A 14,326-nucleotide genomic window follows, 5' to 3' on the forward strand; every position below is an offset into this window, starting at 1 on the left:
TACTGCAACTATCTATACTTTGTTGTCTTTCTGATTGGTGGTTATTACATTTGGGGTGTTATATGGCAGGTGCCTGTCTATTTGAATTCTAAAGTCCCAGAGCAATTTAACTTCTTAATTTTCTGCTACTTTCTCAATTTTATGGTTCCATTTTTTATTGTTGTTGTTACTCTCTAATCACAACAATGTGAAGCCAAAGCTGCCAGTTTTTTAAACTGGTGTTGGTCTTCATATGCATCAAGTTTTTACTAAGAACCTCAGGATTTTGTAGTGCTGTATACTGTATATATGGAGGGATCCAAACAGTGTGGCCTTGTGTAATTCACAGATGGAAATATCAGATCTAAGATTTTTTTTTGGTATGGTATTCAGTCTGCTGATAACCACTGGAACCACTATGACCGGTTTATGTTATCTTTCAGTTTCAATTTTCAGATCTTGACACTTTCTGTTCTTTTCCAGTTCTTTGTCTTCTACTCTCTCCTGGTATTGTCACATCAATTATACAAACTTTCTTCTTTTCAGCCACTTAAATCTGATGTGTTATGATGTGTTTGTATTTGGAAATCCTGCAATATTTTAACCTCATTTTCAACTTCCTTTTCAACTCTTACGTTCCCAGCAATTTTTCACTGCTGGCACATGAAAACGTTTACAGATGTTCCAGTGAATCATTTGGTGACTGTATTATGTCTTTGTTTATAATTTATATGTGTGATCCAGAGGTGGTATTGAGCAGGTTCTGACCAGTTCTGGAGAACCAGTAGCAGAAATTTTGAGTAGTTTGGAGAACCGCCAAATGTCACCTCTGACTGGCCCCACCCCCATCTATTCTCTACCTCCCGAGTCCCAGCTGATCGGCTGACTGTTCTTTTGTTGCCCTGCACAGGAGAATGGAGCTGGAAAGCAGGTTAATGGGGTGGGGAGGGAATGGGGATTTTGCAGTAACCTTCCCCTGCCACGCCCACCAAGCCACGCCCATAGAACCGGTAGTACAAAATTTGGAATCCCACCACTGGTGAGATATTCTTACATGAGGTAAGTATATGATGATGTACTGTTACTTCTGCCTCTTTACACAATCTGTACTTTGACTCAATCGGCGATTTTTCAATTCAGGCCTTAATTGAAGGAAGGAGAGCAACATGAATAGCTATGAGATGTGGAGGCTGAGTGGTTGCTTCTCGTCCGGGACTGGGAGTAAATACAGGTAGTCCTCGACTTACAACAGTTCATTTAGTAACCATTCAAAGTTACAACAACACTGCAAGAAGTGATGTTTGACCGTTTTTCACAGTTACCATCTTTCCAGCATCCCCATGGTCACGGGATCAAAATTCAGATGCTTGGTAACTGGTTCATATTTACGACCTTTGCTGATGCCCGAGTCATGTGATCCCCTTTTGCAACCTCTGATAAGCAAAAGTCAGTAGGGAAGGCAGATTCACTTAACAACTGTGTTATTAATTTCTCAGCTGCAATGATTCACTAAACAACGGAGGCAGGAAAGGTCGTAAAATTCAGTTAACAAATGTCTCACTTAACAACAGAAATATCTTGGCTCAGTTGTGGTCGTAAGTCAAAGACTCCCTGTACAGTGGAAGAGGCGGGTTAGCATGCAGGTGTGGGTGGGCTCCTGGCTGAAGCCTAACAAGGCTGAACGGGCTGCCTGGGCAGCAGTTGGGCCTCCTAGATTTGGGCCTACATGTAGTCTTCAGCTTAGACCATAATTGAGCCCAAAATTTCTGTGGCTAAATGAAACATTGGTTAAGTGAGCGTTGCCCCATTTTACGACCTTTCTTGCCACATTTGTTAAGGGAATCACCGCTGTTGTTAAGTATCACAATTGTTAAGTAAATCTGCCTTCCCTATTGACTTGTCAGAAGGCCGCAGAAGGGTATCGTATCACCCCGGGACACTGCAGTCATAAATGTGAGTCAGTTTCCCAAATGTCTCCATTTTGATCATGTGACCTTGGGGGTATGCTGCAATGGTCGTAAGTCACTTTTTAAAATCCATGTTGTAACTTTGAATGGTCACTAAACGAACCGTGTACCTGTATTTCAGGGCTGAGACTCAGTGGAGTTGCATTTTGAGGCTTGGACAGAAGCATGTCAGGCCCCTTTGCCTAAGGGTTAATTGTTTTCTAACAACAGCTTTGCTTTGAAGAGACTATAGAGTTTGTGCAGGGGTCCTGTGTGTTTGGGGGGCTTTATTTTGCAAGCAGGGTGTGCTCTAGTTTGTGGTGGAATGATTAATAGGACTCATTGAGTACACTGTGGTGAGTAGGTGTGTTCTCTCGTCTTGTGATGAAGTTCCTGCTGTGGGCAGCATGAAGAAACACAGCGCTTTTTGTGACTGTGAGGGCTTTTCGATTGTGAGGACTCCCACTGCAATGGAGGAAAAACAGTTTTCCTTTAAACTCTTTTGTAACCATTTTATTAAGCATTACAGTTAAAAAGATAAGAACTAAAGCCAAAGTAAAATAAAGAGAAAGGGAGTAGTAAGTGCAGAGAATGAAGGAAGAAAGAGAATCCAGAAAGTAATGACTTCCCCCTACATAATAAGCATAAACAGTTTTAATAAATTATCACCGCCTCTAACATTTCAGCCAGAGATGTCTTCTTCCCCTATCTCATCTCTTTTTTCTATAAACAAATCTTTAAAACCTCTTCACTTATTCGAGTTAACAAAAGTCGTTCAAATTTACCAAAGATTATATCTATTCTAACTTTAATCAAATAAACCAACTTTACTTTTAGTTTTAACAGTCTTCATGCTTAGTCTCCCCAAATAATGTCCTAGAAATTGATTTCTTGTTTTATTTTTATAGGAGCTTCACGTCTCTTCTGTCAAGCACTGCTCTCTGGTTGGTTTCTTGACTTGTTTTCCATAGTTGATTCAAAAGGCAAAAGCTGTCTAATACTTCCATATGTTCGTTGTCAGTAGTAAGGCTGATTCTGATGTTAGTTGGTCATTCCATTTAATCTTTATATTGAATCTTAAATATGTCAACAATATTGAATGCGGGAATGAGTGATACCAATTTATTTCCTTTCCATGCAGTCTGAATCCTGATTTTTATTTTTTATTTTTGCAGACAGCTTGGAAGATGCCAGAAGAAATTAAAAGTGAGGAATTCAGATCTTTCTTTCACTAAGCTGAAAACTACAGAAAGCAGGAAAAAAGCTCTAGTAATGAAGTCAGAGGAAAATGCTTATAGGTTCTATGGCCAAAAAACATTGGTTTCTATTCTAAGCAAAGGAATCAAAATAAGTAAAGCAGGCATGAATTGAAAAAGCAAAATTGGATGGGCAAAAGTTTTGATTTGCAATATCTGGAGATGACTGGGGAAGAGAAAACTGGTAAGAGAACTGGTTACCAGTAGGATTGTTTCCTTCAGTCATCCTCCATTCTTATGATACAAGAGCTTTATTGGAAATAAATATTCTAAATCTGGTGAACCAGGAAGAGCATTTGAGAGGAATATTCCAGGTGATCTGCGTGCGGTGATCTTAAAGCTTAGAAGATCATACAAACCTTCTTGTGCAAAAGCAAGCAGGTCTTCCAATATGTCCCCAAAAAGCAATGGAAATACCCCAGATCTAAGCCCGATTTTGTCCTATGACATGGGCACCACTTCCTAATTAAAATATTGCAAAATGTTCATCACTCATGAGATTTTTGGCAGTCACCTTGAGTTCTGCCTGTAAACTTTTCAGCGGTGCAGGATTTGGAGATCTTATGAGTTTCAGCTACTTAAAGTATTTCTTTAAATTGTTTTGACTGAGAAAGATATGGAGCCTCATTTGGGTATTGGGGACAATGTCTTCCCAAGAGCAAAACTAGAACATTCTTGGGTTTTTTTTGCCTTCCTTTAGGGGTTAGAAGGAGATTCTGGGTATTGTGATCATTTGATTCCTGAGCTGACAACTACATCTTCCATGTTTTGTCTTCTGCCTTCCAGTATTAGTAGGAGGAGTTTCTCGATACTGTGATTGTTTGACTCCTGAGATGACAACTGCATCTTCTTCTGGAAGCTGTGATGAAAAAAGGGCAAGAAATGCTGGTCATAACAAAGGTGAACACCTGCCTGGGGCCCTTTGAGGGGAAAATATTAAAGTGGGTGGAGCTGTGCCACACCTAAGTAAAAATCAGAATTCTTTATTATCTTCCTCCTGATTTTATAAAGAAGACGTAGGGTCTGTGCCTTCTTTTGAAAAGAGAAACGTCACACAAAACTATCCCAAAAGTGCTTTTTCTGAAGGCAACTGGACTTCCTTGTTTTTTCTCTGAAGACGTTTCGCTTCTCATCCAAGAAGCTTCTTCAGCTCTGACTGGATGTTGGGAAATGGAAAGATTTATATTCCTTGCTTCCATTCCCCACCATCCAGTCAGAGTTGAAGAAGCTTCTTGGATGAGAAGCGAAACGTCCAGTTGCCTCCTGAAAAAAGCACCATGGTCAGACAACCATGACCTGGATGACTGAGAATCTCTACAGACTTTCACACAAAACTGACTTTAGGGTCAACACTACCTTTTGTGAGTTTCTAACATCACCTTGATGGGTATTTCCCATTTCCAGGGCAGAAACCCTGCCACTGACTTTTGGTAATTAGGGTTTGAGAGGGAAGTCCAGATCATCCATCTGAAGGGGAAGGAATTGATATTGATACCATTGTCTCAAAGAACAAGATCTGGTTAATTTTTGTAATGCTTTTGGAGAAGATGAAGTTTTCCACTCTGCTCTTCTATACTTGAATTGTACATTGTGATATTACATTTTAGGACTTGGATAAGGCGCTCACAGTTGTTGCCAGCTTTTTCTTCTGACAGGGCTATTCAACAATGGGATTGAGATTGTGTGTCTCCCACAAATGTGAGAAGGATATACGTTATGAGCCATTTGAGAGCCAAGTCGTAAAATGGGGCAAATTCACTTAATGTTTCACTTAACAACAGAAATGTTGGGGTCAATTGTGGTCATAAGTCGAGGACTATCTGTTTACTACAGTCTGAGCACAACCCTGGGTGGCTTATAAATCAATAAAAACTTTAAAAATTTAAACAATCAGAATCAGAATAAATTAAAGCTGGGAGGATCCTGGAATTCTTCTAGTCTGGTATTATTTCAGACATGTGACTGTCCAGTCACTTCTTAAAGATTTCCAGTATTGGAGCATTTACAACTTCTGAAGGCAAAGCTGTTCCACTGGTTAATTGTCCTCACTGTTAGGAAATTTCTTCTTAATTCCAAGTTGCTTCTCTCCTTGGTTAGTTTCCATCCATTGTTTCTTATCCAGCTTTCAGGTGCTTTGGAAAATAGTGTTAGGGTTCTGGCAATTACTCCAATTAAATCATGAGCCTTGAGCCACACTCCCAAAACTAAAGAGGATTTATTTGAAGGTAACATTCTACGTCCGGCACTAATCTGGGCGTAGCCAACTCTGAGATATGTAATTCACTGTTATCCTTGATCCTGCTTTCCCCCCCACCTTTCTGGGTGTATCATCCAACGAAAAACGTCCATAGCCAAGAGTTGTCAATCATGCTCTCCAGTTAGATTTTTTCTGCAGCAGAAGCTTCAGCCATCTCATCAGTCTTAGAAGAAAATATGAATGGAATGTAGTTTCGATTTTGCCTGCTCTTTGAAACTCCCCCGCTTTTCTGTTGTCAATTATAAAACGTGTATACAAAATGTTTTATGAGTTGACAAATAGATTGACCCCCTTCTCTTTGTGGCGGCCCCTTAAAAACTGGAATACCGCTATTATCCGCCCCCCTCCGTCCTTCTTTTCTCTAGACTAGCCAAATCCAAATCCTGCAACCTTTCTTCGTGTGTTTTAGTCTCCAGGCCTTTAATCATCTTAGTTTCTCCTTGCACTTTTTCCAGAGTTTCAATATCTTTTTTGTAAAGTGGTGACCAAAACTGGATGCAGTATTCCAGGTGTAACTTACTAAGGCTTTATAAAGTCATACTACTACTTCATGTAATTTTGTTTCTATGCCTCTGTTTACACAACCAAGAATTGTAGTAGCTTTTTTGGGTGCTACCACACAGTGCTGGCTCATGTTTTTTTTTTTTTTAAATAAAGTTTTATTTGAGTTTTCACACATACAAAATACAAGTAAAACATCTTTTTTGAAAATAGCATGGTCCCGGGTTGAACTTCTTTATACAGACACAAAGCTCAATTTCATGCTCCTTTTTGTGTTCTATTCCATGTCTTATACTATTCTACATTTTCTATGTAGTTTTTCCCCTCTTTTAATTTTCTCAATTTTATTTTGATTATCTCATCTCAATTCAAGTCATTATATTTATACTTTTGTCTGTTCTGTTTCAATTTCATATTATCTTTTCTCATTAAACAAATTTTCTCCTGTAGTTACTAATTGGAGTATGACACCTTTATATCTTTTAATTACATCCATTCAACTCTTATTTAAACTTCAATATATACTTTAAGTTTATGACCTTCGATATAATACATAATACATTATTGCCAATCAAATTCTGCTTGGTACATTCTTATAATACACACTATATTCTTTTAAAAAAAAGAAAGACTGTAAATATATGTAATTATAAACCCTCATTCCATTCCAGTTCAGTTCTATCAATAATCATTAAAATCTTAACATCTTTAACACTTCTTTTCAATTAAATATCATACTTCCTTAAAAACACATATAATCTCCATAATTAATTTTTCCCTTTTTTCTCTTCACATATGTTTTATAAATCATTAAATATACCTTTTGTTACATTTATTTATTGACAAGCATTCCACTGAATTACGATAGCTATTTTTTCAGACATTTTAATCATATATTATTTCATATTTTCTAAAATTATTTCTGTTTCTAATATAACCATACTATCTTATGTACCTTTGCAGAATCCCTTTTTCCATTCAGTTTTCACCCATTATTAAACAGGCCCTGTTTCTCTATATTTATACCTTCTTTTCCTTTCTTTCTTCCCTCTCATCTTCTCCCTCCCCTTTTTACCCCCTTGTCTCTCTAGTTCTAATTCTCTCTTCTGCATTTCCCCCTTCTGTTGCTTTCTGATTTTATACTTCTTTTCACTCTATTTTTTTTGGAGTTGTTTTTCCCAATCTTAAACTTTCCATTCTCCTCCCCCCCTTTCCTTTTTCCCCCCCATCTAAGATTACTTTTTCATTAAGATGGCTTCTTCTTTGTCGCAATCTTCTTGTTCTGCAGGCATTTCTTGTTGTTTCTCATAATTCCAAATCTCCATTTCTAAAAACTGAAATACGAAGCCAAAAGAACCTCTCCCTTCTTGTGCATCTTCTTTGTACTTTTTAAGTTCTATTTTCAGTTTTTCTAAAAGAGGAGCCATTTTAAAAAGTTTTAAACAACCACCCGATTAATTTTAGTCATTCAAAACAATAACCAAGAATCCAGAAATCATCAAGTAATCCAGATAGTCCCAAGTTATATCTTATTTCTTTTTTGACTTTCTCTTCCTGGGGTTTTGTTGCGATATTTCAGTTAGAATATATCTTTTGGAAGTCTTGTTGAGATTTTACTGTAAGTTCTTTTTTAATTCCAGGCAGTCTCCTCCCTTCCAGATCCTGCCCTTTTATTCTTTTTCTCTCCTTTCCTGTTTTCAAAAGCTTTTAATTATCCAGAAATCTTTATTATCCCTTTGACTTTTTATTTTCAGCATTAAATGCCTATTGATGTCAAAGTAGATTTTTTTTCCAATTTCTTGCTTATGTCTCTTAGCTGTCAGTATAGGAAAAGGAGAAAACCAAATCTTTTCCCTTTTCTCTCTCCTTCGCAGCTTAAAAACCTTCTTAGGGAACAATGTTATTGTTTTTTAATAGTTTCAATTCCAGGGTACCTTATTTGTTGCTTTTGCTGTTTGACCTGGTCAACCAAAACTTTCTCTTCTTATCTTCCTCCTGCAAATTCTTTTCCGGTCGAGTTCTTCTTTGTGGTGGCCATTTCTGACCACCACTGCAACCGCCTTCGGGAAAGGGAGTAATGGCCAGCTGGGGAGGAGAGATGCGGCTCTCCTCAACTCTGCAGGCAGTCTCCCCCCTCTTCACCATCTCTACGGGGTAGCTTAGCCCCGAAATCAGCTGGCTCAGGGCACTCCAGCAGCGAGCACGGATTGAAGCCTCGCAGAGATGAGGTTTCAGTCTGTCGCTGAAGAAGCTCAAACCGGAAGTCAGTGCTGGCTCATGTTTTAACTGATCATCCACTAGGACTCCAAGGTCCTTCTCACAGTTACTGTTTTTGAGCCACGTTTTGCTTAATTTGTACTTGTATCTTTGGTTTTTCCTGCCCAGGTATAAAACCTTGGTTCACTCTACATTAAATTTCATTTTATTGAATAGGGCCCATTGTTCAAGTCTGTAAAGATCTTTTTGGATGCTGAGCTTGTCTTCTGGGGTGTTGGCTATTCCTACCAGCTTAGTGTCACCTGCAAATTTGATGAGTTCCCCTTCTATTCACTCATCTAAGTCATTTATGAAAATTTTGAAGAGAACTGGGTCTAAGATGGAACTTCTGGTACCCCACTGCTTACTTTCCTCCATGTAGACGTAGTACCATTAAGGACTACTTGCTAAGTATGGTTAACCAGTTAAAAAATGCATCTGATGGTGATGCTGTCTATCTATCCCTATTTTTCTAGTTTACCAAGGAGTAAGTTGTGGTCTTTGTCAAATGCCTTGCTGAAGTCTAAATCTACTATGTCCACAGCATTTTGTGAGTCTGTCAAAGAATAAATAATATAAATAAGAAAACCATGAACTTCACGTTCTAATATTTTTCTGTCTGTTTTTCAGCTCTCATACCTAAATGCATTTCAGACAAACTATTCACTGTAGGAGCTGTTGTTGCAATTGCAACTTTGATCATTATTATCATTTCATTGGCTGGTAAGTAAGGAGAGATTTCTGTTTAATATTCTCCGTTTTCTTATTGTTATTGTTTAAATCAAGATCATCCCACGCATGAATGATTACATTTAAGGCGCGGGATATGGAAGGAAGTAGCCACAACTAAAAATAGGGAGTGTCAAATAAGTCAAAATGATGGTTGTGGCAGTGCAATTGAATCCCAGACTTTTAATTATTGATTTATTTTTATTTATTTAGAAAATTTATATTGCTGCCTAGTCACACTTGGCGACTCAAGGCAGCTTACAGGAATATAAAAACATATATAAAACATAAAACTAATAGAAGAAAATAATCAAAAATAAATTACTGGTAATAAACCAATATAAAAGCCTTTTACCGAGCAACAGCACATCACACAAGCCATTTAATGGGCTCAAACCTGCCCTGCGTTCCTCAGGCCCACTGGCAGAGTCAAGTCTTCAGTGCCTTCCGGAAGAGTGTAGGTGTGGTCAAATATTGCTTGCATATCTAAAAAAGGCAAGAATGGTGTTACACTGCTGTGATTGCCTCTGGACATTTTTGACACTCACAAATGCCCCAGGAAGGGAATATTGCTATGTGAAAGTTAGGACAAGCCAATGTAGAAATAGAAATAGACTAATAGACTTAGACTAATATACTAGAAATAGACTAAATAGACTTAGACTAATATACTGCTTCATAGTGCTTTATAGCCCTCTCTAAGTGGTTTACAGAGTCAGCATATTTGCCCCCAACAATCTGGGTCCTCATTTTACCGACCTTGGAAGGATGGAAGCTTGAGTCAACCTTGAGCCAGTCAGGATCAAACTCCTAGCAGTGGTCAGAATTAGCCTGCAATACTGCATTCTAACCACTGTGCCACCAAGGCTCTGGAGACAGGAAGAAGGTAACACGATCCAACATAAACAAACTTGCATTTGATTTTAATGCCTTTTCATTCTCTACCATTTCTCTTCGTTTTATCGCACAAACCCAAATACGGTAGTTCTCAATTAGACCGCAAAAGTAGACCACAATTGAGTCCCAGATTTATGTTCTTAAGTGAGACATTTGTTGAGTGAGTTTTACCCCATTTTACAATCTTTCTTGTTAAAGTTGTCAAGGAAATCATTGCAGTTAAGTTAGTAATATGGTTGTTAAATGAGTCTAGCTTTCTCATTGACTTGTCAGAAGGATCGCAAAAGCTGATCATATGACTCCAGGATGCTGCAACCATCTTTTTTTTTTTTTGCAAAAGTTTTATTCAATTTTCACATATTAGAGAAAAAAAAAACTTTTTTCAGTGAACAGCATGATTCCAGGTTAACAAACTTGACTTACATTTCATATTCATCTTTCACATTTGATAACTTATCTTAAACTTACTTTATATATTTTCTTTAATTTTAATCATCCAGCTTTTCCCATCTTATTTTATAATTTTTCCAATACATTGTTTGATCTCTGCGGTGCAGTGGTTAGGAGCCTCTGGCACAGCGGTTAGAGTGCAGTATGCAAGCTACTTCTGCAGCCAGCTAGCTACAATTTGGCAGTTCAAATCCCACCGGGCTCAAGGTTGAAACTCAGCCTTCCATCCTTCCGAGTTGGGTAAAATGAGGACCCAGATTGTTGGGGGCAAATATGCTGACTCTGCAAACCGCTTAGAGAGGGCTGCAAAGTACTATAAAGCAGTATATAAGTCTAAGTGCTATTGCTATCTATTTCTTTAAATCCTTAATACATCATTATATATTTTCATATTCGTTATATTTTATCTTCTTATGTCAGATCTACAATTTACTCATCTATTAATTCATCATTTCATCAATTCACACATTTTCAACATACTAATAAAAAACAACAACAATAAACACTCCTATTTGCCAATTCCAAAGTGCCATCCCTGTGGTTAAACGTATCACATAATTAATTCCCCCCACTAAGATTCCCATAATTTAACTTTGAGTTAACACTTTAAAAAGAAGAAAAAGGCACAATAACAATTTTCTAGTAATTACTACATTACGTATATCTCTTTTAAATCTGGATCTGCAAGTTCCCTTTCTCATTACCTAAAAAATATATCTAGATTAAAAAAAAATATAGATAAAACAGACATAATTAATCATCATTTCATAAGAACTAATATTGTGTCCCCTTTGACATTACTCCTGCTCTGTTTGCCACAACTTATTAATTCACTTAGTATTATTAATATCTTTAGTCCAATTACCTCTCTTAATTTCATAATATAAAGGGAGAAGAAGCAAAAGGTCACTACAATAGCAAAACAATATCAATCCCCTTCTCCCATCTTAATACTCTATATTCCACTGTTTATCATTTCTTATGTTATTGCTTATTAATTCATTTAATATTATTAATGTCTTTGTTTTAGTTATCTCTCTTAATGTCAAAACATAAATAAAGAAAAAGCAATCACGATGAATAGCAAAACAATGTCAGTCCCACTCTCCCCTTTTAATAATCTATATTTCACTATTTTCTAAACCTATCATTTCTTGTTTATTTAAAGTAGTCCCAATACTCTTGCAGAATCCCCTTCTTTATAATTCTCAATCAACCATTATCTCTGTGCCTTTTAATTAAGCAATTCCATTTCATTGTTATATGCTTGCCATATTCTTTTCTTTCCAAATCCCATTTCATTCTTGCCCTTATTTTATCACTCCAATTTCGACCTCCCTTCTTTTCCATTACTCCCCCCTGAAGTTTCGTTTCCTGCTGTTTCCTTTTCTTTTGTTCAGTTTTTAGAATAAATCCCCTTTTACTTACAGTGTTAAACCTCCTATTATTAATTCTCTTTCTATTCCTCCTTTGCTTAAGTTTCCGTTCATTCAAATGTTCATTTAAGATGGCCACTTCTTGCGTTGATTTCTCTTCATCTTGTTGTTCTTGGTATTTTGAAACCTCCATTTCCAGAAATTGCAATGCGAAACCCAATGATTTGCCTTCTTTTTGTAGTATGTCTTTCATGTTTTTAAGTTCCAGTAACATTCCTGCCATCTTTAGACAATGTTTAAAGAAGTTTTTCCAACATTTTACTCTTATTGACTCCTGATTTCCAGATTAGCTCCACTTTTTAATATCCATTAATTAAAGTTATAATTCAAAAGCACCAAACACGTCCACAATTTCCCTTTGTTTTCAAATTTCACTTTTACTTTCCAAGGTCCCTATTTTGTAGTATCCTAATTCCGATTCTTTTATATCAAGAAACTCTTTAACGGATCCAAGTTTTAGAATAGAAAGGGATATGTATAAACAATTCCCTTCTCCGCTAGATGGCACTCTCTGCTGTGTTTAGAGTCAATTCTTTTCCTTTTTCCTGATTTCACTTATTCAAGATTTTAAAGTTCCAATATCAGTAAATTCAAGCATTAATTTTCAAATTTTATTTCCCACCTTGACACGGCCCAGTCCAGTTTTAATAAACCTGTTTGGTGTCAGGGTTGTATATTTAATTATTTCAAATGCAAGTTTCTTCTTTCGGCTTCTTCCTTTTAAGTACAAAGCCATTTCATCTGTCACAATTTTTCTTTCTTAATTTCTTTGTCCGCAGCTTAAATCTACTTTCTTAATGCTTTTAAAAGATTTCAAAACTGGGGTACCTTATACCAAAATTCTCCTGGTTTCTATGCTGTCCTCTTTTTCCACCATTCCTCCTGCACACTCTTATTCCAGCAGACTCTTCCCCTTCAGGGTGGCCATTTTAGACCACTGCTTCAGACATCTTCGGGAAGGGAGTGTTTGCCAAGCCAGGGTGTGGATATGCGGCTCCCCTGTACCTGGCTGGCAGTCTCCCTTCCCTCACCGCCCCTTCGAGGCAACTTCTGCCCCAGATCTGGATGATCGGGGCTCTCCGACGAAAAAGCACGGACCAAAGCCGCGGACGATCATGGCAATGGTCCATATTCAGGGAAGTTCAACCAGAAGTCCACTGCTGCAACCATCTTAAATATGAATCAGTTGCCAAGTATCCAAATTTTGATCGTGTGAGGAAGGGAATGCTGAACAGTCAAAAACAGATGGGGTATTTTGTGTGGCAAGACATTGGAAGTGGTTTGCCCCTGCTTCCTTCTTCTTCTAAGGCTTGAGAGAGAGTGACTGGCCTAATTTTAGTTTAGTTTGCTTTATTGTCATTGCACCTCCTACAATGAAATTAAATACTATCTTCAGTGTACATTATGACTATGAACATAAACACAAACACACATCCTTCACATTCCATACATTGAATTGAAAACCCCTGATATTGCATTCATATTGCACTATACAGTAGAATTCAGTAGAATTACTGCCCTGGGCTAGAAGCTGCTTTTCAGCCTATTTGTCCTTATTTTTATTATCCTAAGGTAACTCAACTGGGTTTTGTGTCTAACCCAGGACTAGAACACATTGCAATTTAAGTGAGGTACGTTAATATTAACTATTCAAACCTTGTTGTCAGAACTGTAGTGGATTGTGAGTTCTATCATTTGTCCATTTTGCTTTATTTCTAGTTAAAAAGAGAGAAACATGTTCCCCTTGTCCTCCCTTTGTAAGTGTTGCCTGCCCAGATTCCTGGATTAAATACAATGGAAAATGTCTCTATGTATCAAAAGAAGAAAGAAATTGGCCTGTCAGTTTAGAAACTTGTTCTTCATTCAATGCCTCCTTGGCTGTGATTGATACTCAGAAAGAACTGGTAAGGAATAAGTAGACATCATGATTAACTTCTTACACTTTCTTCCTTCAGTTAGTCTTTTAAATGAGGATTTTACTATACATTATCTCCCTTCTCCTAGGAGTTTTTGGTGCATATTTTCCGTTCCTCTCATTACTGGTTTGGTCTCTCAAGAAAAGTTAACCAGATCTGGAAATGGCCCAATGGCACAGTGTTTAAAAATCAGTAAGTAGGGTTTTATTTCTTTGCTTTTAGGATCTATAGAGCTATTTAACTATTCAAAGTATTTACATACATCTTCAGTTTCAATGGTTGAAACAATAATAACAATGAGGGTAATTTTTACCTAAGGCTCTCTCTGCAAAAATAAAGCACCGAAAGGGGAGGAAAAGAGAATAAAAGCGCTCAGGGAATAATATGTAACATCTCTTGGCTGATGTACCCTGTGTTTTAAAGATGGCAGTCTTCCTAGAAGGATCATTTTTGCAGTGCTAATTTCTGCCCAAGCAGATAGTAGTAATTCCTTGTTCTTTCTGCAGGTTTCCAGTGCGAGGAGAAGGCTTCTGTGCATATCTGAACGGAAAAGGGGCCAGTAGTACTGTATGCTCCATGGAGAAACATTTTCTCTGCAGTCGGCCAGAAAGTTACATCAAGGCTGGAATGAAGGGGAACTCCTATCTGGGAGAAATGGGGGTAGGGGGTGCGGGACAGAGCAATAAGGTCATTGAGTGACAGC

The 14,326-nt window shown here is 37.5% G+C and overlaps 1 protein-coding gene across 11 annotated transcripts in view; it reads left to right on the forward strand.

Moving 5' to 3' along the window:
* Window positions 1-14,326, forward strand: part of LOC113450857 (C-type lectin domain family 2 member D-like) — a 33,185-nt gene extending 18,859 nt beyond the window's left edge. For 6 of the 11 annotated variants that reach the window (XM_087923394.1, XM_026722167.2, XM_087923393.1 and 3 more), the window contains 6 exons: window positions 3,101-3,131; window positions 3,968-4,081; window positions 8,826-8,918; window positions 13,427-13,611; window positions 13,712-13,815; window positions 14,130-14,326. In XM_087923394.1, the coding sequence (XP_087779520.1) occupies window positions 3,101-3,131; window positions 3,968-4,081; window positions 8,826-8,918; window positions 13,427-13,611; window positions 13,712-13,815; window positions 14,130-14,322 (720 nt within the window). In that variant the 3' untranslated portion in view covers window positions 14,323-14,326. Of the gene's footprint in view, window positions 1-2,833; window positions 2,870-3,066; window positions 3,366-3,967; window positions 4,082-8,825; window positions 8,919-13,426; window positions 13,612-13,711; window positions 13,816-14,129 lie in introns of all 11 variants that reach the window. The other 5 variants (XM_087923401.1, XM_087923402.1, XM_087923392.1 and 2 more) reach the window with 4 other exon arrangements.

The sequence above is a fragment of the Pseudonaja textilis genome, chromosome 2 (genome assembly GCF_049901715.1).
Source record: "Pseudonaja textilis isolate UNSWEBS1 chromosome 2, rPseTex1.2, whole genome shotgun sequence".
NCBI lineage: Eukaryota > Metazoa > Chordata > Lepidosauria > Squamata > Elapidae > Pseudonaja > Pseudonaja textilis.